This window comes from Arvicola amphibius, chromosome 7 (genome assembly GCF_903992535.2).
Source record: "Arvicola amphibius chromosome 7, mArvAmp1.2, whole genome shotgun sequence".
Classification (NCBI taxonomy): Eukaryota; Metazoa; Chordata; class Mammalia; order Rodentia; family Cricetidae; genus Arvicola; species Arvicola amphibius.
In genome coordinates this window covers 78,245,634-78,269,353 of record NC_052053.1, presented here as the reverse complement: position 1 = coordinate 78,269,353, position 23,720 = coordinate 78,245,634, and the positions used below count along the sequence as shown (strand labels likewise).

Here is a 23,720-nt window from a genome sequence, read left to right as displayed (position 1 = left end):
ATGGATGAACAACATTCCCACCTAGCCAGCTTTCAACTGCAGGAATCCTAGATCAATTTTTTTTTTTTTTTTTTTTTTTGGTTTTTCGAGACAGGGTTTCTCTGTGGCTTTGGAGCCTGTCCTGGAACTAGCTCTTGTAGACCAGGCTGGTCTCGAACTCACAGAGATCCGCCTGCCTCTGCCTCCCGAGTGCTGGGATTAAAGGCGTGCGCCACCACCGCCCGGCCTAGATCAATTTTTTTTGTTGTTGTTGTTGCATGACATTTCAATGATGGAGCATCATTTGAGGCTTTTTCCATATATATATATATATATATATATATATATATATATATATATATATATATATATATGGAAAAAATATATATATTTTAATGTATCCAAACTCGATTGCTTAACTTCTAGCAAGGTTATAACCCCAGGCATTTCCTTCATAGCTTGACAATGTGAGTACGCACAACCCCAGCAAGAAGCGACATGCCATGTGACTGTCAGAAGAAGCATGGAAAATATCAACTTCAGCAGGTTCTTGTCTTCAGCAGCAATAACAAGGACCTCCTGTGCTGAGAGAGAATGTGCCTGAATTTGTAGTGTGTTTCTTCCATGACAAAAACAAGCCTCCCGCCTACGGCAGGCCTTTATTTGCCCGTGGGATGAACTTATTATGCATGAAACACATTTTGAGGAGCCCTGGGGGCACAGCACACTCCCAGAGTGTGCTTAGCGCTTAGAACACACCTGGGTCCAATCCCCAGCACTACCTTTAAAAAAAGAGAAAGACAGCATATTTTAAGTTTAAAAGAAAAAAAAAATAGAAGGTTGGAAGGGCAAGATGTTTCCCATGTGTGCGTATCTTTCAGAATCACTGCACTTAACCAAATGCCTGTTTGTAAGACAGCTCTATGTCTTGACTCCAGGATCCCTATGGATTGGGGCAGTGTCAGAGTCGCAGGCACTCAGCATATGATAGTGTTCTGTCCCCAGATAAGGCCACTGGCTGTACTGCCTTCTGAGGAACATTACTAGGAACTGCCCTGTCTCCATCGTTAAGAAAACACAGCACAGCCTCTCAGAATAAAAAGCCATTTGTGAGAAAATTCCCCAACCGTGTTGTGAGGAAGCCTTGGACACCCAGTCTGTCCTGGCAGACAAAATCTTGGATGTTGGCACACGGAATGGCATGAGCTGACTCAGAGCCAATAGCTGGATGAGTGTTGGGTCTCACGCACCTTCAGGGTCTTCTAGCTGAGGCCTGTGACGTCAGGCCACAGACAAGCAGCCCTGCTATACCCCGGCTCGATCCTGACCCAAAGACACTGAACGATCCTAAATGACTATGCAAGTATGAGAGCGGTAGGTAAAGCAAGGTGCAGGGGATGTAGCTGAGCAGTGGAGCGCTTGCCTAGCAGGCACAAGGCCCTGGGTTCAATCTGCACCGCTGCAACCAATAACCAAACAAACAAGCATGGTACCGTGATGAAACAGGGATGGCCAGACCAACAAGGAGCGCTAACCCGGGCGCTTCAGTGGAGAGTTGGGAGCTGAGCTCTAGACAAGCTGCTTGACAATGTCACGTGCCCTCCTCGGAATCCATGGTTACGGCCAGGAAGAATGATGTCACCCACCCACCTCTACTCAGTGGCTGAACCGGGCGGGCGGGGAGAAAAATCCTCAAAGGTGCCGGCTGTTCAGAGAAAGGTGACCTCGGCTCGGGAGGACAGCAGAGACCAACGTTGTTCCTGGAAGATGGGAACACCTGTCCCTTCAGTTGCTCTGCACTAAGTTCAAGGGGACAGGGCAGTTGCCCAGCTGGCCTTTTCTCCTGGGCGGCTGGCCTAGCCACTCCCTAAAAAGGAACCATCTCACCCAGCTTTAAGAGAAAAAAGATGGCTTTTTTTTTTTTTTTTTTTTTTTTTTGTAATTCATCTCCTTTGTTTCATTTGCTTTATTTGTTCAGCCTCTGCAACATCACACAAATATGAAGTCTTCATTGGAGCAATGCAGGAATGTAACTTTTTTTTTTTTTGAGACAGGGTCTCTCTATGTAACACTGGCTGACCTGGAACTCTCTCTGTAGACTGGGCTGGCCTTGAACTCAGAGAGATCCCTCCTGCTCTGGCTGGTCTGGATCTACTCAGTGTTCTGTGCCATTTAGTGGGGATTAAACGACAACCATTTGGGAAAGGGGGTGCTCCTGTGACTCATGCCCTAATGACTGATTGCACTGCCTGGCATCCAGGGCTTGCTGTTTGCATGTAAATACTTCAAGGATGTATGTATTTCAGTGTACAATTTTACTTATTATTTTTGTTTCGAGACAGGGTTTCTATGTGTAGCCCCAGCCATACTGGAACTCACTGTAGAGATCTGCCTGCTTCTGCCTCCCAAGTGTGGAGACTCAGGGCGTGTGCCACTGCTGCTCTGTGACAGTGTGACAGTTCTCACATACTCACCTCCTTTCCCTACCATCTCACCTTATGGCTGCACATGTGTGCCCTCCAAGAAAAAAGATACCCTGCTATTAGTGTGCCTATTCGGTTTTTTTTTCCAACTTGACACAAGCTGGAGTCACCTAGGAAGAGGGACCCTCAATTGAGAAGATGCCCCCATCAGACTGGCCACTCTATGGGGGCATTTTCTAGACTGATGACTGACATGGGAAGACCCAGCCCACTGTGGTGGGTACTTCCCCTGGGCAGATGGTCCTGGAAAGCCAACTAGTAAAGCCGCTGCCTTCTGTGGTTTCTGCTTCTGCCTCTGCTTCCCCTGATGATGGACTGTGACCTATAAATAAGCCCTTCCCTCCCCCGACTGTTTGTGGCCATGTTTGTCACAGCAGCAGGGAATCTAGCCAGGCCTCTCACTGGGTCTTTTATTTTTAGATTTACGTATATACATGTGTTTTGCCTGCACGTATGTATGTCTACCACATGCAAGCCTGGTGCCTATGAAGGTCAGAAGGCACTGGATCCCCCAGGAGCTGGAGTTATGGATAGATGTGGGTGCTGGGAGACAAACCTAGGTCCCCCTGAAAAAGTAACAAGTGCCCTTAGCACCTGAGCCATCTCCCCAGCTCTGGGTTTAATTTCCCCACTAGTGTCCTTATGTGTTCAAGATCAGCTGCAGGCTACCACGTGACTAGAGTTACCACAACTCCTACGCTGCCTCTGGTCTGGGCTAGTTTTTCAGTACTTTTTAAAAATGTCTTCAACTGGGCTTCTCTGGTGCAGTTGTCATCGTTAGCCTGGGGATCTGGCTTGGTCACATTGCACTAGGGGTCCTCGCTGTATCACAGTGATGTCACTGATGTTAGTGCCAAGGTAGCACCTGCCAGGTCTTTCCAGGAAGTTACTGTTGTCCCTTTCCATATCTTTGTTTGTTGTTTGTTTGTTTTGTTTTTCATGACGGTTTCTCTGTAGCTTCGAGAACCTGTCCTGGAGCTAGCCCTAGTAGACCAGGCTGGCCTCGAACTCACAGAGATCTGCCTGCCTCTGCCTCCCGAGGGCTGGATTAAAGGCGTGCGCCACCGCCACCCTATCCTTTTCATATCTTCATTCTTAGACAGAAGCCACCAAGTTGAGCCTACACGCAGAGGGCCAAGACCAGGATATACGTTGCTTCCTGGGGTGATCTAAATGACAAAAGTCCTCTATAGGCTCAGGTGTCTGCACACTTGTTCCCAGTTGGTGGCTCTTTTTGGAGAAATAGTATGGAACTTTGCTGGAGGAAGCATGCTCACTGGGAACCTACTGAGAGTTTGTAGCCTTGCCCCACTTCCAGTTAGCTCTCTGGGCTTCCTGAATGACAAACTAAACAGTCAGCTCCCTGATCCAGCCTGCTGTGACACCCTCCCTGCCTCCATGGACTCTCCCTCTGGAACTGCAATACAAAACAAACAACCAGAACACTCTTTTTACTATAAATCGCTTCCGGCATAGTGTTTTTTACCACACACGCCCTAAAGGGTGAAGTAGCCACAGGAATTATTTGAAATTCTTCTGTGAGGATTTATCTGTTCTCCCATAGTTATTTACTCAATCTTTACTTACATCAGCATCAACTCACAGGTATTGACTTTGGGTTAGAACCAACACCGTGCTGTTTGCTCTGCGGCTGATACTGTGAGAAGTCTCTTCCGGAAGGCCCCTGGCTGTTGACTCCCCACCTTCCTTCATTTCTTGGAGCATTTCTTTTTGAAACAAAAGAAATTCCCCTTCAAGTCCTAGCACATTAACACAGCATTTCAGTGCCATTGTGGCTTTCTGTTTGTTGGTTTTTCAAGACAGGGTTTCTCTGTGTTGCCCTGGCCGTCCTGGAACCTCTGTAGACCAGGCTAATCTTGAACTCACAGAGATTCGCTTGCCTCTGCCTCCCAAGTGCTGGGATGAAAGGTATGTGCCATTGTGCTTTTGAAACACAACTGTTTAAAAGGGCATATGTGCTTTTATTATTTTTCTGTTTCATAAATATAAACCTTTTTAAATTTTCTCACTTATATATATTCACCAGATGCATGCAGAGGACCTGGAGAAAAGCTGTCTGTGGGTTGGAGAGGTGGCTCAGCAGGTAAGGGGACTTGCTGATCTGGTTGAAGACCCGTATTCATTCCCAGCAAACACATGGCAGCAAATAATCATGAGTAACTCCAGTTCCAGGGTTCCATGATTCTCTTCTGGCTTCTGTGGTCACACGTACATGCATGTAAACAAACATTTATACATTTAAATTTATTTATTTATTTTAAAGCAAAGCTCTCTGAAGTCAGACTGTGTCCCTCTCCTGGCACTGAATCTTCTGTACCTTAAGCTTCCTGTCTGTAAAATAGAAACTGTCTTTGGATATGTTCCTGTGAGAAGTTAACAAGATAACATAAAACAGATTAAGATCAAGGACTCTGGGGACTGGAGAGATGGCTTAACCGTTAAGAGCACTTACTGCTCTTGCAGAGGTTCTGGGTTCAGTTTCTGGCACTCATGCTATGGTCTGCTGACCTGGTCTGTCACAAGACAAGCCCCGTCACTCCTAACCCCCCTCCTCCTCTGAGGCAAGCGGATCTCTGCCTCCTCCAGCCTGCCTGCTCTCTTTTTGTCTTTATTCTGAAGATGTGGCTGCTGCCCCCCCCCCCCCCTCTCTCTCTCTCTCTCTCTCTCTCTCTCTCTCTCTCTCTCTCTCTCTTCATCCCCCTTCTCCATTTTCGCCTTTCCCTTTTCCCTCCATAACCCACTAAGTAAACTCTATACCCAAACTCTCTCTGCATGGCATATCTGTCTGTTTCTCACCGACCATGGTCTCCCACCAAGGCCCTGGGTGGCCCTCCACTCGTTCCCACTAACTATACCTCTAACAACAACAGCTCATATGGTGACTCACAGTTTTCTGGGACTCCAGCCTTGGGAGCTCCATCTCTGCCTTTTCCGGCCTCCACAGGCGTTGCAGAAATATGACAGACATAGAAAATCAAGGACTCTGCTAGTAGGCAGGCTGGATGTAAATCCTGGCCTGTCACTTTGATAGAGGAGACTGTTGGGGGGGGGCACTCAGCAGGTGTTAAACATTATTAAAGCACTACTAAAAGCACTGCTAATAAGTTCTTTTTCTTTTACTGTTGTACTCGTGTTGATGGGGCAATTTGACTCAATCACCAGTTGCAGTCTCGCCCTTCCTGTCTTGGCCGCTTTGAGCTAAAGGACTGTCAAATAGCCAGCCTGACTGTCCTTATGACATCATCACCGCTAACGACTGTCAAATAGCCAGCCTGACTGTCCTTATGACATCATCACCGCTAACGACTGTCAAATAGCCAGGCTGACTGTCCTTATGACATCATCACCGCTAACGACTGTCAAATAGCCAGGCTGACTGTCCTTATGACATCATCACTGCTAAAGACCGTCAAATATCCTTATGATGACATCACTGCTTTGAACATTTCATGGGCACCTTGAAAAACATACACTATTGCAGCTGATTGCTCCAGCTCCTGAAGGGTGCAGCCTCAGCCAGGACTGGTTCAGCTTCTACCAGACGGTTGCTAGCACAACCTCCATGAACCCTAGATAACCTGCAACCATTTTCAGGAAAGACAGTTTCTCTGATAGCTTAGCAGTGACTGCCACAACTAGTGTTAGAGGGACAGTGCTCTGATTGGTGCAGACACAATCTAGTGTTAGGGCAGTGCTCTGATTGGTGCAGACACAATCTAGTGTTAGGGCAGTGCTCTGATTGGTGCAGACACAATCTAGTGTTAGGGCAGTGCTCTGATTGGTGCAGACACAATCTAGTGTTAGGGCAGTGCTCTGATTGGTGCAGACACAATCTAGTGTTAGGGCAGTGCTCTGATTGGTGCAGACACAATCTAGTGTTAGGGCAGTGCTCTGATTGGTGCAGATACAACCTTTCACTTACATGAGCTGTCTGCCCTGCCACAAACACCCTCTCTCTGCCTATCTCAGCAGGCTGCTGCCCCAGGGTTTTTGAGAGGTGTCTCTGCCTATGTTCGATAGCTGTGGGGCTGAGATGAGAATGCAGAGACAGCAGCCTAAGCCATACGGCTATAAAGGGCCATCAAAGAAAAACTGCAGACCCCCATCCAGAGAGCTTGTGTGATTTTACAAGTCTCAGACACCCCGAGGCCTGCAAGCTTTAACACTGGCCTCTGCCAAGGGTTGAGGAATCCCAGCATTCTAGCTCTACACAAACCACTTTAGAGCGGCCTACACGGTAACTTAGTACTTTAGAGCAAAGGGCCTGGTTACCAGAGGCTCCCACAAGAAAAAAGTTGTAATGCTTAAGGGTCCAGCATCCTAGGCCTTTGCAAAGGCTGTAGCACTTGGGGGCACCTTCTGCTTTTCCCACCGCTGCCAAACACCACGGAATATAATAGCTGTCAAAGGCCAGCACTCACAGCTGGGCGATGGTGGCGCATGCCTTTAATCCCAGCGTTCGGGAGGCAGGGGCAGGTGAATCTTTGCCAAGGCCAGCCTGGTCTACAGAGTGAGTTCCAGGACAAGGCTCCAAAGCTACACAGAGAAACCCTGTTCTGTCCTGAAAAGCCAAAAAATAAAAAATAAAAAAGGACCAGCACGTGCGCGCGCGCACACACACACACACACACACACACACACACTCCCCATATAGGCCTCTGTGCCTACCCGTGATTTCTACCCAGAATAAAAAGACCCAGTGCAGGGGAGGGAACTTGTCACATTATGATTTGTAAAACCGTAGACAAGCTACTTCTCTTTGCCCCGTCCCGTTCATAAATGGGAGAGGACACAGCTTCTTGGAACAGATGGTCTTCAGGTCTTCAGCAGGTCTTCAGTCCCTGGCCAAGGACTTGTCCTTGTTACAGACTTAGCTTGTAACTGAGTCTGAATAAACCTTCGGGCCAGGGATTATCCTGCTGTTTACTTCCTCAGCTCAGGGTCTCAGTTTCTCACAACTGAGACAAGTGAGTAACCTATAGGACAGTGCCTGCTATGTCCTAAACTACCACACAAACAAGGTGGAGTCACAGCTTTCAAGAGTCCACAGGGCATTCTGCAGTGGGAGAACCTAAGGGAACCCGGAGTACTCTATTGCACTCCAACATGCATGCATAAGGACAGTGGAGAGAACGCCAACCCTGTGACAGAGAGGACAGCCCTATGACTACTTGTTCCATCTTGGGCATGTGTCCATTTTTCCAGGTGCAAACTGAGTTTCCCCAGGTAGAGAAATTTGTCTTTGGAGACAAGGTCTCGCTATTTAGTTTGGGCTGGCCTTCAATGGTCAGTTTTCCTTCCCTAGGTGTTAAGTGCTGGGACTACAGGTGATTTCACAAGATTTTTAGGATTGGAAAAATACAGAAAACTTTATTTTTTCTTTTCCCCTCCAAATTCAGCAGTGATGGAGCTGGACCTACTACTTGCCATCTGTGTACAGTCTGGTTCCTGTTTAAAAACAACAGAAAAAAACAAGCTAGGTAGTAGTGGCACACACCTTTAATCCCAACACTGGGGAGGCAGATACATGAGTTTGAGGCCAGCCTGGTTTACAGAGTGAGTTCCAGGAGAAGCAGGGCTAAGCGGAAACCCTGTCTCAAGGGAAATGTAGTATTTTTGGAACCGCAAAGTATAGAAAGATCAAACACTATATTTTATTATTAGCATTCCTTTATGTATTCAATTTAATAACACCAAGAAAATGGCATTGAGAACCAGATACTTTGACAACACGTCAGACACAGCACAGACCTAAAGACAGCTATTGCAGACTTAAACTTCAGCATTCAATTTTGCTTTTTGGTTGCACAGACTAACTGATTTATTAAGGAAAAAAAAAAGAAACCCTATTGTAGCCAGCCTTGGCTCAGGGTCTTTACCAGAAATGTGACAATACTCAAAAACTATTAAAAACTGATAACTTGTCATATATGACTATTACGCATGCAAGTGAACTTTGTTTGGTCTCCTGGAACACTGCACTAGTAGAATGACTGATCTTCTGATTGAAATAATTATCAGTGTAGAATAACAAGTCCATGTCAGTAACACACTGGGGAGACAATCACTAGGGTGAGCACGACAAAGGGTTAGTTACTTGGCAGCACAAGGTGGGAAGGGGCTGATCCCTGACATGAATTCCTCCATTGTCTACCCATGACATCCTTGCTGGTCTTGGGTCAAGTGAAATACCCTTCTAATTCAGCTCAAAGAAGTCCTCTTCTTCTTCCTCCTCCTCCTCTGCTGCCTCCTTGTCTTTTATCAGCGTCAGTAACTGCAGTAAGCCTGGGGCTGGGCCACCCTCTGGCAGTCCAAGCTCTCTTCGGACTGTCTTCTGAACTGCCCCAGCAACAATCTGGTCCAGACGGGCCTGATTCATAACTTCTTTCTCAATTACTCCTTTCTGTACCAATTTCTGTAACAAAGGCTCCAGCCTTAGAACATAGGCAGACAGCTTTTCATCCGTCTTCTGGTAAGTAGTAAGGTATTTGACCTGCAGTGACCTAGGATTATCAATAACCCCAAATATTGTCTCAAGAGTCTTCAGGCATTCTGCAACTGTAATGAAAGGATTGTTTATCTTGAGGGCTCGAATAATTTCAAATGCTGGGCCTCTAAGGCTCTCTATCAACCGCCTTCTTTTCTCTACATCCGACACCTGCCATGTTTTCATTACCTGAGAAGTATGAAACATCCAAGACTCAAATTCTTCTTCACCTTGTCCTGGAGGATCCCGGCCTGAGAAAACACTCAGCTTTTTGTACCTTAGATACTGCAGGGTAGGCTTAAGAGCCTCATCTAATGCCTGTGCCAACATGGGGGCTCGCATTACAGGGATCATGCCCTGGTCTAAGCTGAGAGGGTCATTTCTGTTCCCAAGAACTCCGGTGAGTTCACCCATCGTCATGCCCTCTCCCTTTAAAAACTCATTTAATTTGCATAAAAACTCATTATCAACATCAGGAGGCTTAAAGATCACTCTCCAGACACCGCCTTTTCCAGGTATCTCCTTGGGAACCAGAGCACTGCTAGTCTCTACCGTAAGCCCTACTAAGGCTACATTCTTGTTCTCATCCCTCCTGAACATCCTCCCAAGCAGTCTGTGTTCCCCCAAGGGTGACAGGCCAGCCTGCAAGGCCTCCTCGATTTCTGCCACTCCGCAGGTCAGAGGGATGCCGGCAACCAACAGTGCTTTCCGAGGGCTCATATCCATCCCCCTGCACCAGTCTTCTAAGAGCCTCAGCGTCATGGTGCCAGAATACTGAAGACGTAGTTAGCTCCGGGCGGCAGCGCCGCCTCCACTCACAGTGATGTGCGCACTTGTCTCTTCAATTCGCCCAGGTTCAGAAGCCTGAGAAGACAGAACACCCATGTAAGTTAACGGTGTTCGGGCCTTCCCGCAGTGGCTCCTCCGCCCTCCCGCCTCCGGCGCCCGCAGACCCGCCGATATACACGCGCTGCTCAGATCCCGGGGAAGGCGTCTGACCTTTGAGGGCTTCAGACGAGACCCGGTGCCAGGAGCCCGCCTCGCCCGCTGAGGCCAGGGGATCGATTGCTGCAACCACCTCAAGGGACAGACAATCGCCTCTGTCGGAGATGGTAGGAGGCGGTGCGGTCTAGACAGCCTGACGTCATGAGAGGCGGGCACACGTTTCCGGCCCAAGACGGAAGCTCTGACTGCGGCGGCATCCGGGACTACTGCGAGCGGGCGGGCCACTCAGGACAGGAAGGTGAGAACCCGGACTGCTCAGCTTGGCTGTCAAGCTGGCCCGGCGCTTCGCCGTGTGCCCAGTTCGGGGCTCTGCGGGCCAGGTCTATCGCAGCCTGCTCAGCCCGGGCGCCGCAGTGCTTGCGGCGGGGGGCGGGCCCGGCTGCCCCGAGACCGAGACCTGGGCGGCCGAGCATCTCCAGGTGGCTGCCCCCGACCGGGGCTCCCGAGGGCGATGGGGCCCGCCACCGCGTGACCTGACCAGCCGTGGTCACGCTGAGCTTAATCACTACTAGCTCGTGCTCCCGCCGGTGGCGCTCAGCTTCTCTGAGCTGTGCGACCCAGAGGCTTTCTCTTAAGGTGGTTTGTTCTGAAATGCCAAAGGCACCTGACTATTCAGAACTGAGTGACTCTTGCACGCTTGCTGGGGGAACAGGAAGATTTTCGGGACCACTGTAAGTGTTTGAGTTACTGTCTTAACTTCGGGGCTTCGACATTGGCTTAAAGAGTAGAACCCAGTGTGGATGTATGAATTAGTGTTAAGTCAGAAAGCATTCCAACTGTCAAGTGCCATGTCCTGTGCGGAAACTAAATAACCCAGATAATCTGAAACAAAGATGTACTGTGTATATTCAAACAAGATGCGATGATTCATTCCTTCTGTGGGGCTCACATATATAGCAGCACTTAATATATACTGAAACCAATATTTTTACGTGCTCACAACTGTTATATAAAACAACCACCTGTAAGTTGTTTACAGCTATTAAATCTTAAATATGCTCGTGCTTTTCAGAACTCAAATTTAAATCAAGTGCACTGGAAGTTGCCATGGCAACATTACTAGACCCTAACTGTAGTTTTTTCTGTGTTTACATTGAAGGCACAGAGCATGGAGAATGATGAACTTCCGTCAGCGGATGGGATGGATTGGAGTGGGACTGTATTTGCTGGCAAGTGCAGCAGCATTTTACTATGTTTTTGAAATCAATGAGACTTACAACAGGTTGGCTTTGGAACACATCCAGCAGCACCCTGAGGAGCCTCTGGAAGGAACCACATGGACGCACTCCTTGAAAGCTCGGTTACTCTCCCTGCCCTTTTGGTTGTGGACAGTTATTTTTCTGATACCATACTTACAGATGTTTTTGTTTCTTTATTCTTGTACAAGAGCTGATCCCAAAACAGTGGGCTACTGTATCATACCCATATGCTTGGCAGTTCTCTGCAATCGCCACCAGGCATTCGTCAAGGCTTCTAATCAGATCAGCAGGCTACAACTGATTGACACCTAAAGCAGACACGGACTTCTGATTACAAGGCTGCTGGTACTACATGGAGGCTGATCTCCAGACTGCAGTTTCCTCACCAATCTCAGGAAGTTGTGGTGGAACAGAGACTTAAAAAATGTGACAAGAGGACTACTTTATCTGAATAATAATGACTTTTTAAGCCCGAGAAACTACTAAAGAATCATGTTGCTGACTTCAGATTTTGAAAGTGAAATAATGGCTTGTTATTTGCAGTCTTTAGAAACTTGAAAAAGTACCCGAATTTTTATTTCTAGTCTATGTGCAACACAGTATGATTCAGAAATTTTTCCGTTGGGGAAAACAATGAATATTTCCATTGTGTTAAGTGTAAAAGGGTCTGGCCATGATCATAAAATTTAAATTTTATACATTCACTTGGCTTGCTTAAAAGTTCTTCAGACTAAGACACTAATTCATCCTGCTGGAGCTCACTGCTTTCTTGCTTTCATCTTAAATGGGATGGGTTTAAAATTACTGAGGTGATGGCTACCACATTACTGGGTTTTTTTGGGGGGAGGGGAAGAGGAGGTACAGAAAGAGAACCCAAGCCTTTTATGCTTCTTTTGTTTGCTTTTTGAAGACAGGGTTTCTCTGTGTAACCCTGGCTGTCCTGGAACTTGCTCTGTAGACCAGGCTGGCCTGGAACTCTGCCTCTAGAGGCGCTGGGATTACAGTTGTGTGCCACCACCAACGGGTGACTTTTGTACTTTTACCAATGGATTATAATCACAGCCATGAGGGCTGTTTGGATACGCAGAATTTGTTCTCTTTTTTCGGAGTGGGGGTGGCTACCAAAATGACTCATCTTTTAAAAACTACGTAGGAACTGAACAGATTAAATGGTTGAAAGTCTAGAAATAACACACAGAAAAAATTTGGAAATTTAGTCCAGTCTGCATCAAACCCTGCGAAAGGTTATCATGGTATAATCTTTCTCATTCTTTTCTAACACAAGGTTGGGCCTTAAAGTCCAAGGATCAAGATATGATCCTTATACATAATCTCTGCACTTGGAACATCTGTGTCTGGTCACTAAAGAGACTTCCTGGGTGAGACCAGAGTATGCAGTGGTGACAATACTAAAACATTTCACACTATTAATAACCGTGGACTCTTTGGTCTTTACTCTTAGGCTACAGCAACCCTGTAAGATAGCAGCACTTTATTACCTATGCTTTGCAGATGTGGAACAGGAAGCAGAGAAGCAGCCTGCCATAAGTCAGGTCATCACCCAACACCTGTTTCTCACCCCATGCTCTGTACAATGGCAACTATTCTGTGTATACTGCCTACTGACTCATACCAAAAATGGAAATGGGTATTAGTGAAAGTTTTTCTCAATTTATATAACTGTAAGCTTTTGTGTGTGTGAGGGGGGACGGACGGGAACAGCTAAAGGGAAGGTGTGCATGCAACACTATGCCTGGCTCAAACTTTAATCTTAGTGGCATAGGCCAGCCTGGTCTACAAGAGCTAGTTCCAGGACAGGCTTAAAAACTACAGAGAAACCCTGTCGGGGAGGGGGGAGTGGGGAGAGGTGGGGGAAGGACAGACCAAACTATATCAAAGCATCAGAATCTACTTTATGATCTCTCTTCTCTCTTTCTCTTGAAACTAGAGTTTCTCTATGTAACTGCTCTGGCTGTACTGGAACTCATTTGGTAGACCAGGCTGGCACTGAGATCTACCTGTCTCTGCTTCCAAGAAGTGTTGGGATTAAAAGCATGTGCCACTAAACCCAGCTTTAGGAAGTGGCACATGCCTTTGAACTTGGAGGCAGTGGCAGGCAAATCTCTGAGTTCCAGGATAGCTAGGGCTACCAAGAGAAATTAGCTACTGAAATAACACATCTTTTGCTCCAAGGAAACAGTCTGACATACCTATTTCTTTTCTTTTTTGAGACAGGGTTTCTCTGTAGTTTTTGGAGCCTTCCTGGAACTCACAGAGATCCACCTGCCTCTGCCTCCCATGTGCTAGGATTAAAGGCGTGTGCCAACACTGCCCGGCTTGACATACCTATTTCTGCAAATCAGTTGCATCTTTTGTGAGCTGTTAGTAGGCATGTTCACTCCATTCCTGAGGCAGGTGTTCTATTGCCACGAGTGCCATTTTACAAAAAGACTCTGAAGCATGCAGGAATTAATAACCTGTCCATGGACATGGCAAATAATTGCAAAAGCCATGTTAATTGGAAGAGCCATAGGTAGTATATGGTAGCACATGCCTTTAATAATCTAGCACTTGGGAGGCAGACACAGGTGGATTTCTGTGAGTCTAGTCTATATAGTGAGATCCTGTCTCAAAGCAACAGCAAAAATCAGAAAAGCCAAGATTTGAACCCAGGGTATCTGGATTCAGATACGAGCTCTGTACTTACAGAAAAATTAGTATTGAAGTAATATTTTAAAAAAAATCTGTGACAGGGTTTCTCTGTATAGCTCTGGCAGCCCTGGAACTCACTCTGCAGACCAGGCTGGCCGTGAACTCAGCTGCCGACCTCTGCAGGAATTAAAGGCATGTGCTACAACACCTGGCTGATATTTAATATTTTTAAGGCAAATTATTTTAAATACTCATTCAAGTAGGATTAATATAGTATTTCCAAACGTAGTTAATTATTAATGTTTAGCTTACAAGGTTAATCTGTTCTTTAAATTACATTTCCTCATCTCTCTGAGTATACATACGTGAGGCTGGATGCCACAATGTAAATGTAGAGGGCAGAGGACAACCATGGCTGTATTTTCTCTGGTGCTGTCTACTTTGGTTTTTGGAGACAGGGTCTCTCTCTCACTGGCCTGTAGCTCACCAAGTGGCTAGGCTGGCCAGCCAGTAAGACTTATCCCAGGCTCCACTGGGACCACAGCCTGGCTCCCCCACACCCTTTAAAAAACAGAAAACAAAAATGTGGATTCTTGCAAACAAGCAATTCTGCGAGCACTTTACCAACAGTGCTATCATCATTTTATCTTCACTCCTGCCTTGAAGTGAAATAATCACAATTCAGTTTTTCATGAAATACCTTTTCCCCCCAAAAATGCTGGCACAGAAATAGGTAACTACAGAAACGTCTATGGCATTTTGTTCACCATTATACATTTTTGACTCCAAAGATGTTCTAGTTTTAAAGTAAATATCTCCCGAAGTATAGAATCTGATTCTATTTTATAATCTTTAAAAGGAATAAAGTTTGTCTTTGGTGGAGTTATGATATAAAGTGCTCCCATGAGTCCTCACTGCCCATGTGACACAAACACACGTTTGTATGGCATGGGTAGTGTTAGTCTTTTCTTAAGTACCCAGTGCTAATGACTTAGCATCTTCAGCCCCTAAATTCCTGGCAGAAACACTTACTGTGATACTTCATTATTCATTCTTTCATCAAGTATGCACCACCATGTGACAAATCCTCCCACATATGAAGTCCTAGATGACTCTGGACTGTGGGTGGAAATCACCATGCATTAAAATTTCTTTTGTTGTAAAGAGGTGGGGGGGGGGAGAAAAACTCACACACAAATAATTCAAGGTCCATGGAGGTGGCCTCAGGTCATTTTGTCTTCAATACTTTTCAGATGCTCCCATTAGGGTTGAAAACTGGTCCACGGTGCTTTGGTGCTTTCACGTAGCATTCACTGAAGATTCAAGTTAGAGCTGTGCTTATCTTTGGAACAGTAACAGCAAATCGTCTGTACTAAGTTCACTTGAGTCACCTGCAAATTTACCTACATTCCTTGATATTCAATCTTCTCTGGGTTGTTCTGAAAATGCTTCTCTCAGACTTTTCCCTCCCATTCCGCCAAAACTGGTGATTAACACTGCACCCAACGACCAGGTCTTGATTCTAGAGTTACTTTTTTGAGGTTTCTGACACTGCATCTTTGACATACTTTCTTCAGCTGGCTTTTAGGTCAGCACCATCGTTTCTGATGGATGTTCCTTAGTTGCCTACTCATTCAGGAGCCATGAGCCAAGAGGAGCAGCCACACGTGGTCAGCAGCTGCATATACTGAGTGGCTCAGTTCTAGATAATTCCTGTTTTTCCTTCTTCCTCTTAGCTGATTGCTGCTGCTTTGATGAATCCTTTTGGGGAATCTCCTCCAACTCTACATGTTGGTGTGCTTCAGTTCTCTCTTCTTAGCCTGTCATTTCGTCCAGACTTGTGGTTTTAACTACCCTTCTCCAGAGTTACTTGAATCCCCACCACCTACTTGTTGCTTTCTGAAGTGGACTCTCCCTAGGTTACCTTGGATGGTTTTGAATTTGATCCTCTTGCTGGGATCACTTGTGTGCATGCATCACTACACCCAGTTTCACTTCACTGCCTGCCTAGACTTTATACATTTACTAAAAGGCTCATGAAATTTAACCTGTCTGAAACCAGGCTGTAATGTCAGCCCGCAAAACCTGTTTTTCAAGTCTAGTACCAGTAGAGCCCCGGGATTGTGTTCCAGCACTTTGGGAAGAGAGGACCAGTTCAAGGACAACCTAAGCCACGCAGTAAGTTCGAGACCCTGCCTCTCAGGCTGGGTGTAGTAGCCACACCCTTAATTTTAGTCCCGGGGAGAGGCAGGCAGTTCTAGAGTTCCAGGACAGCCAGGGCCACAGATAAACCCCATCTCAAAGAAGTCCTTCAGCACCCCATACCTTCAAGCCAGTCCCCACTCTTTTTGCTCAATTCTGCTCCAGCCACACTACCATCTTTTCCTTTTCCAAAAGTATTATACTATGTAACTCATAAACTTAGGGTCCTCCTGCCTCTGCCTCCAGAGTGCTGGGATTACAGACATGTGCTTCCTTGCCTGGCTCTAGTTCTTGATTTTGGAACATTTCAGAAATTTCCGACCCAGGGCCTTAGTGCTCTGTATCTTCTAACTGTGGCTCAAATGTCACCTTAGTGAATCTCTCTGACTGCCTAACTGAAAGAAAGTATTCTTCCCAATTTAACTTTTCCCTACAGAACTTACCTATTCTCACACGATCATATGTACATTTCCTCAAAATCTTGGATTTTTGTCATGTATTGTGATAAGCCCTATGCTTACAATAGTAACTGGCACACAGTAGGTGCTCAGTATGTATTCATGAATGTATACGTCTCGTTATATATACTGTAAAAATCAATCTAATTCATTTTCCCTAGAGAGCAAAGTCAAGAGCTAATATTTACTCTTGTGTGTGGCCTAATCTATCAGGTGTTCTAGGTTAATCCAGCTCTTTCAGATCTCAGGATTTAGTGATATTCTCTTCAAGGTCAACATTTAAACTGTCCCTCAATATAATTTTGTTTTGAGTTCTTGTGATATCAGTTGGCTTGGAATTTTCCTTATTAGTGTTGAGTAAAAAAAATATACAAGTTTTTTTTTTTTTTATTGAGTGGATGGCTATAGTCCTCAATAAATTTCAGTCATGAAAAGTATAATTTCTTAAGCCACCCAATATGTACAAAGTCCAAGGGCTCTTAGACCTACATAACAGTTTCAGTCCCTGGTGTTCCAGTACCGTGGATCAAGAAAGCATTCATAAACAACTACCACCTCCACCAAAATTCTGGCTGGAGTAAATTTCTATTTAAAACCATACTCCAGTAGCCTGTTGATATCTCAATGTGAGCTGCTACTTTTTAAGGTTTAAACAGCTTATTTCTAGAATTCACTGTTTCCTGAACCACAACTTTAAATAAATAAAGCAGTTTTGATCCCAAAGGTCACCAGATAACTAGAATAGTTACAGTATTTTTATGACTTTTTTTTTTTTTTTTTTTTTTTTTTTTTTTTTTTTTTTTTTTTTTTTTTTTGAGACAGGGTTTCCCTGTAGTTTCTAGAGCCTGTCCCGGAACTAGCTCTTGTAGACCAGGCTGGCCTCGAACTCACAAAGATCCGCCTGCCTCTGTCTCCCGAGTGCTGGGATTAAAGGCGTGCGCCACCACCGCCCGGCTTTTATGGCATTTTTATACTTGGAAGTTAACACACTGGTTTAAAATGACTGTTCTCAAGGTTAATCCTATGCATATATAATCAGCCTAGAACCTCTATTCTTCTTTATTTGATGGTACCCTGCTTCGTACTTGACCCAGTTCTCCTAACCTATACAGAAGTTGTAATAGGAAAGGGGGTACAGGCCTTCTCAAAACAAATTAAATACACAAGGTGTATATCTTTAATCCCAGCACTTGGGAGGCAGAGGCAGATGGGATCTCCAAGTCTGAGGCCAGTCCAATCTACAGAGAATTCCAGGACAGCTAGTGCTACATAGTGAAATCCTGTCTTGAAAAACCAGAAAATATAAAAATAAAAGATCCATCAAACCTACAACTCAGAACCTCAAAACACTATATAAGCACAAATACTATATTGAAATGTCTTTACTAAACAAAGAAGGAAATATAAACATTTTAGGAGCAAGTTGAGCTATCACTTTAAACTATCTTTTTTTTTTTTTAAAACTGCACGTTCATCTGTGTACCATATGATGATGTCAGGTCCCAAGGATTGGAGTTACAGAGGGCTGAGAGCCACTATATGAGTGCTGGGAACTGAACCCAGGTCTTTTGTAAGAGCAGCCAGTGCTCTTAACTGCTGAATCACCTCTTCAGCTCCCTTAATTTAAAGTATTTAAAATATACTATTTTAAATTATATACGGGCAAGTTTTTTTATTTAAAGGATTATGAAAATCTAGAGATATTTGAATATTAGAAACATCATTAAACAAGTAAGAATCTCTGGCCATTAGTAATTTTCCTAGTTGAAATTACCTTAGAGTGCTTAGTGGAATGTCCATGCTCCAGGAAAAACATTTTTAAAATGTAAAGTGTGTAAAGTGAGTGTCCTTAGTAACATCAAGTCTAATTTCAGGTATTAAAACGTAATTTGCAGCTGTGCATGTTAGCACGCAACACTCAGGAGGCAGAGGCAGGCAGATGGTCTTGAGTTTGAGGCCAGCATGATCTAAGGAACAAGTTCCAGCTAACCAGGATACATAGTGAGAGCCTGAATAAAAAAAAAAAAAAAAAGATAAAATGTTCTACCACAGAACCACATTCCCATCCCTAAAGACAATTTTCATTTTTATTTTGAGTTACGGGTGCAAACCTGGTGCCTTGTGCATGCTAGACAAACACTCTACTACCGAGCCTCAAAAGTTACACATGTAAACTGGCAGAAAACAATCACTGGCTCTGTAACCTAAGGCAAATAACTACTCTGAGATTTAATTAATCTCTGAAGTAATAAGCCATTTTGATTTGTTACGTCTAAGATTCTATGAGGCCCAGAATATGTCTATAATTCCAGCACCTAAGACATAGACACAGGAAGATCACAGGTTTGAGAACAGGCTGTGTTACATTCAGGGAGTTCTAGATCAAACTTCACTACATGTCAAAACCTTGTTTGAAGAAAACAACAAAAAGCCAGGTATGACTGTGCAAACCTGTGATCCCCAACATTTAGAAGTAAGATATAGCAAGTTCAAAGCCAGCTGGACTATGTAGTGAATTCCAGGTCAGACTAGCTACATACATAGCAAGACCCAATCTCAAAACAAAATAGATATATTATAACTAAAACAATTATTCTAGGGGCTGGAGAGATGGCTCAGCGGTTAAGAGCACTGGCTGCTCTTCTAGAGGACCCAGGTTCTATTCCCAGCACCCACATGACAGCTTACAACTGTCTGTAACTCCAGTTTCAGGGGATCTGATACCTACACACCAATGCACATAAAAATAAAGTAAAAAAAAAAAAAGTATGAGGACCTATGGTACAAAGTTTAGTCAACCCCCCCAAAAGAATTATTCTAATTTCATTAGGTATTTGTTGCATTTCAATTGTCAAAATTAGGAAAGATGCACTGTAAATTTAAAAGTCTACTCTGGTTCCAATGATAGATAGGAAAAAAATACATACAATGTGTTTTAGGAATTTATATTTTAAAACTATTCAACAGCTCCTTTTTCACTAAAATAATATGCCTACAGGAAATAGCTAAGTTGCAATCAATGAATTTTATTGACTTAGGCCTCATTTTTATTCTTGTATAGATGTATACATACACACACAATATTATACTGCTCTCATCAATTCTTTCCAATATAATTGTCTAGGACCATGATAAGCAGAGGTTTTTGTTTGTTTGGTTTGGTTTGGTTTTTCGAGACAATGTTTCTCTGTGTAAGTCCTGGAACTCATTCTGTGACCAGGCTAGCCTCCAACTCACAGAGATCTATCTGCCTGTCTCTGCCTCCCAAGTTCTGGGATTAAAGGCATGCGCCACCACCACCACCAAGCAGTTTTTATAAAAGCTAAAAGACGCGGACACACACCATTAGATTTAATGATTTTTTTGTTTTGTTTTGTTTTTCAAAACAGTTTTCTCTGTATAGCCTTGGCGGTCCTAGAACTGTTCTGCAGACCAGGCGAGGCTGTCCTAGAACTTGGAGATCCCACCTGCCTCTGCCTCTGGAGTGCTGGAATTAAAGGCAAGCCCATCACCACCCGGTGATTCAAAGGTTATTTTATTTTATTTTTTTTATCATTTATTTGTTTGCTTGTTTGTTTTTTTCAAGACAGGGCTTCAATGTGTACCTCTGGCTGTCCTGGAACTCGTTCCACAGACCAATCTGGCCTCTAACTCAGAGATTCGCCTCCCTCTGCCTCCTGAGTGAGTGCTGGAATTAAAGGTGTGCGCCACCACCACCTGGCCTCAATGCTCATTTTAAAGGAGAACACAAATCTAAAAAATTGTCAATTTAAATTTTATCCATTATGAATGGTTCCATTGTATTTTTGAATGAGAAAAAAAGGCTTCATTCCAAACATTTATTGTACTTTTCTTTGTTAGAAACAGGAAGTTTTCTTTGTTACAAACTTTACCCAAAGAAAGAAAATAAATGAGTTCCCCAACTAGACCACAGGTCTTCTGCAAGTACTAGCACATGATGATCAGGAAATAGTAGTGCTCTGATGTCTTGATCTATTTTTATTTGAAGCAAGGTCTTGACTTTGGATCCTCCACCTCAGCCTCTGAAGAAGCTGGGATTACAAGTGTACAACATCTCACTCAATTTATTAGCAGTCTTAATTTCATAAAAGCTATTGCTAAGATGTTGGTTTAGGTCGTTTTGCAGATGGTCCATCTGAGTTAGTTCTGCTACCACTGTTATTTTCATCTTCTGCATCATCTTCATCATCACCTTTTAAAATAAATGTTTGCTGTGTGACATTATGTTTAGTGATTGAAAGAAATACAGATAGGTAAAGTGATATGAGCCCATTTCCCTTTGGAGACTAAAAACCATGCATACCTCACATTTTCTAAATTGCAGAAGCCAGTGGATGGCTCAGCAGGTAAAGTAAATACAGTGCAAGTTTGGTGACCTGAGTTCAATCACTGGGACCCACGGAAGGCAGAGGAGAGGATCTATACATGTCACAGGCTACCCACATACACACAATTAAAAGAATGCTTGTTTTACTCTGGTGCTAGGCATTTGTATTATTTCCATTTTATAGCTATTAATCAACAGTGCTGCTATAATCAGTGTATTGAGTTTTGGTATAAATATATTTCCAGTTAACTGTGGAGGACTAGTGGTGTAACTATGGGATACTATGTTTAAGTTTTTGAGGAACTCTAAGGTGGATACAAAATTTTACACTTCTACCAATAATGGCCTCTAATCTCTTCACATCCTAGGTGATGGCTAATCTTGGTTGTCAACTTGACTACATCTGAAATTAACAGAAACCCAAGCAGCTTGACCCATCTGAGGAATTTTTCTTGGATTATCTGAGGTTAGAGACTCACCCTAAACTGGCCCACACCTTCTGGTGGCAACCCATGTGAAAGCATAAGGAAGAAGGAAGCCTTTGTTATTTGCCCGCTTGCCTTCACTCTGTTCCCCTTGCTAGTGTTAGAACCTGCCTGCTTCTTCTGGATTCCAACACAGACTGAAAACTGGCAGTTCTCAGAGCTTCCCTGGGATTGTATACCAGATTAGGACTGTTGAGACATCCAGTCTCATGGACTGAACATTAACTGGATCCTTGATCTTTGGCTTTTCTGTCAGGAGATAGCCATTGCTGGACTACTCAGACCACAGGCTGCAAAGGCACACACACATACACACACACATATACATACATATATGTTTTGCTCCTTTAGAGAACCCTAATACTTTTTATTGATTTTTTTTTTTTTTTGGAGACAGGTTTCTCTGTGTAGCCTTGGCTGTCCTAGAACTCACTCTGTTCTGTAGACCAGGCTGGCCTCAAACTCACAGAGATCCACCTGTCTCTGCTTCCAGAGCATTGGGATTAAAGGTGTGCACCACCACCACTGCCCCGCTTTTATTGTTCTTTTCAATGACAGCCAATATCCATATTACAAAGAAAAGTACAGTTTAACCTCCTCTGTAGAAGAGCTGACTCCTTAGCTCAGGGTAATAAAATATCTATTTTGTTGATCAAGATTAAAAATAAATTTAACAAAGCTCAGGTATAGTGGCACATTTCTTTAATTTTAGCACTGCTGAGGCAGAGGTGGTCAGATCTCTGCAAATTCAAAGTCAGCAGGTCTAATAGTTCCAAGGACAACCATGGGTACATAGTGACTACAAAATATTTTTTCTATTAACAAAGTTGGGGCTGGAGAAATCAGTGGTTAAGACCACTGCCTGCTCGGCTCTGATGCCTTCTTCTGGCCTTAGAAAACAGAGAAGTGGTGTTCAGACATACATACACGGCAGGCAAAATACCCATCTCTGAAAAAACAAAAATCTGAAATAGTTAATTTCTACAACAGTAGGGGGGTGGTGGTTAAAGTAGGAGCCAGAGGAAGGGAAGGGCTGTGGTGAAACATTCTTTTGGACATGACATGGCCCATACATAAGGGCAGCAGCTGTAGTTACCTGCACAAGATGGCAACCTCAACATTCGATCCTGGAAGGGAAAGAGGCTTATGAGCGCGCCCCCCCTCCAGTTTTTGGCAGTTAATAGTTGCTGGGGGAGGAGTCGACATTTTCCTCAGTGGTGTAGTCACCGCGAGTTGCCCAGGCTCCCGGAAATAAACACCCACCCACCCAATCTCATACAAATAAACCTCGTGAATGGCAACAAAAGAAAGGCAGGAAAGAAAGGATGAGGGGGGGCCCTGTTGAGAAGGGGTTCAAGCAAAGGATGAACAGCTGTCATGGAAGGAGAAAATGACCACAATGCATTACAAGTATGAAACCATCAATTAATTTAAAAATACAAAAAAGCACCACGCGCTTGTGGCATATGCCTTTAAATCCCAGCACTCGGCAGAGGCAGGCGGATCTCTGTGAGTTCGAGGCCAGCCTGATATACAGAGTGAGTTCCAGGACAGGCTCCAAAGCTACAGAGAAACCCTGTCTCGAAAAGACAAAACAAAATACCAAAAAGCAAAACCAGAACCACTTTCTCCTTCCAAAACAGCCACGAGAAAGGGCCTTCTGAGGATCAAGACTCCCTACAACAAAGTCGGTCTCGACCCTATGAAACTGTTCCCATTCTGTCAAACATGTTTCTAATTTCACACCAGATAAACCTCCTTTTTGCCTTTCAACACTCAGCTCCAACGTCCCTCTCTTTAGATCTTCCTTCCAGCTAGCAACAGTTACCGCCCGCCACACGTTCCACTCTCCCACGAGGTCTGCCTATCTCAACCCTTTGCGCCCCCCAGGAGCAGAGGCGTCGAGAGGACTCAGTTCGTCGTCTAGTCCCTAGCTCAATGCTCGCCACGTTTTTTTTCTATTGTTGTTGTTTTGTTTTTGGTGATGAATGAAAAGTCATAAGGACGAGGGACAGAAAGACTAGACAAAGAGGGCAGCGATCCCCGATCCCTCTTCCTCCCTAGACTCGCTCTCTCGAGGCTGCCCTTCACACAGGCTGCCCACACCAGACACCCCCGGCGCCCCGCCCCCGCGCTCACCATCCACAGCGTCCTCCGGATCCACTGTCGCGCCCGGTGCGTCCCGCTCCACGAGGGGCCCGAAGAACTCGGCTACCAGCTCCTTCATCCGGGCCACACCCGCCGACAGGCTCTGGAGAGGGTTCGCGTCCCCCGACGCCTCACAGGATACTCGCAGTCGCCGGGGCTCCCCGTCACACCCGACGTACTCGCCCGTCAGCTCCATGGCGACCACTTAGCTTCAACAGCGCGCCACAGAGACTCGCCACCCGGAAGCGGAAGC

General features: G+C 44.8%; 3 protein-coding genes across 6 annotated transcripts; 1 reads left to right on the top strand and 2 right to left on the bottom strand.

Annotated features, from left to right (window-relative positions):
* Positions 1-8,135: 8,135 nt before the first annotated feature.
* Moap1 (modulator of apoptosis 1) lies at positions 8,136-23,595 on the bottom strand. Of its 2 annotated transcripts, none has more exons than XM_038337386.2 (2): positions 23,459-23,595; positions 8,136-9,834 (listed from the first exon to the last, which is right to left on the bottom strand). In XM_038337386.2, the coding sequence occupies exon 2, from the start codon at positions 9,730-9,732 to the stop codon at positions 8,680-8,682; it is 1,053 nt and encodes a 350-aa protein (XP_038193314.1). In that variant the 5' UTR covers positions 9,733-9,834; positions 23,459-23,595; the 3' UTR covers positions 8,136-8,679. The 2 variants fall into 2 exon arrangements, with proteins under 2 accessions (XP_038193314.1, XP_038193313.1); XM_038337385.2 differs by lacking the exon at positions 23,459-23,595 and adding an exon at positions 9,970-10,144.
* On the top strand, positions 10,086-11,878 carry Tmem251 (transmembrane protein 251). 2 transcript variants are annotated; one of them, XM_038337388.1, is made up of 2 exons: positions 10,086-10,213; positions 11,075-11,878. In XM_038337388.1, the coding sequence occupies exon 2, from the start codon at positions 11,091-11,093 to the stop codon at positions 11,484-11,486; it is 396 nt and encodes a 131-aa protein (XP_038193316.1). In that variant the 5' UTR covers positions 10,086-10,213; positions 11,075-11,090; the 3' UTR covers positions 11,487-11,878. The 2 variants fall into 2 exon arrangements, with proteins under 2 accessions (XP_038193316.1, XP_038193315.1); XM_038337387.1 differs by lacking the exon at positions 10,086-10,213 and adding an exon at positions 10,220-10,646.
* On the bottom strand, positions 20,512-23,718 carry Gon7 (GON7 subunit of KEOPS complex). Of its 2 annotated transcripts, XM_038337390.1 has the most exons (3): positions 23,459-23,718; positions 22,416-22,446; positions 22,005-22,268 (listed from the first exon to the last, which is right to left on the bottom strand). In XM_038337390.1, exons 1-3 carry the CDS (start codon positions 23,661-23,663, stop codon positions 22,211-22,213), a joined length of 294 nt encoding a protein of 97 aa, XP_038193318.1. In that variant the 5' UTR covers positions 23,664-23,718; the 3' UTR covers positions 22,005-22,210. The 2 variants fall into 2 exon arrangements, with proteins under 2 accessions (XP_038193317.1, XP_038193318.1); XM_038337389.1 differs by lacking the exons at positions 22,005-22,268; positions 22,416-22,446 and adding an exon at positions 20,512-20,699.
* Positions 23,719-23,720: the final 2 nt, after the last annotated feature.

Bases quoted from the DNA above. Each gene is read 5' to 3' on its own strand.
- Gon7 (XM_038337389.1), bottom strand. From the start codon at position 23,663: ATGGAGCTGACGGGCGAGTACGTCGGGTGTGACGGGGAGCCCCGGCGA. The intron at 20,700-23,458 runs GTGAGCGCGGGG...TTATTTTAAAAG, and splicing joins TCCGGAGGACGCTGTGGATG to GTGATGATGAAGATGATGCA.
- Moap1 (XM_038337386.2), bottom strand. From the start codon at position 9,732: ATGACGCTGAGGCTCTTAGAAGACTGGTGCAGGGGGATGGATATGAGC.
- Tmem251 (XM_038337387.1), top strand. From the start codon at position 10,567: ATGCCAAAGGCACCTGACTATTCAGAACTGAGTGACTCTTGCACGCTT. The intron at 10,647-11,074 runs GTAAGTGTTTGA...TTTACATTGAAG, and splicing joins GGAAGATTTTCGGGACCACT to GCACAGAGCATGGAGAATGA.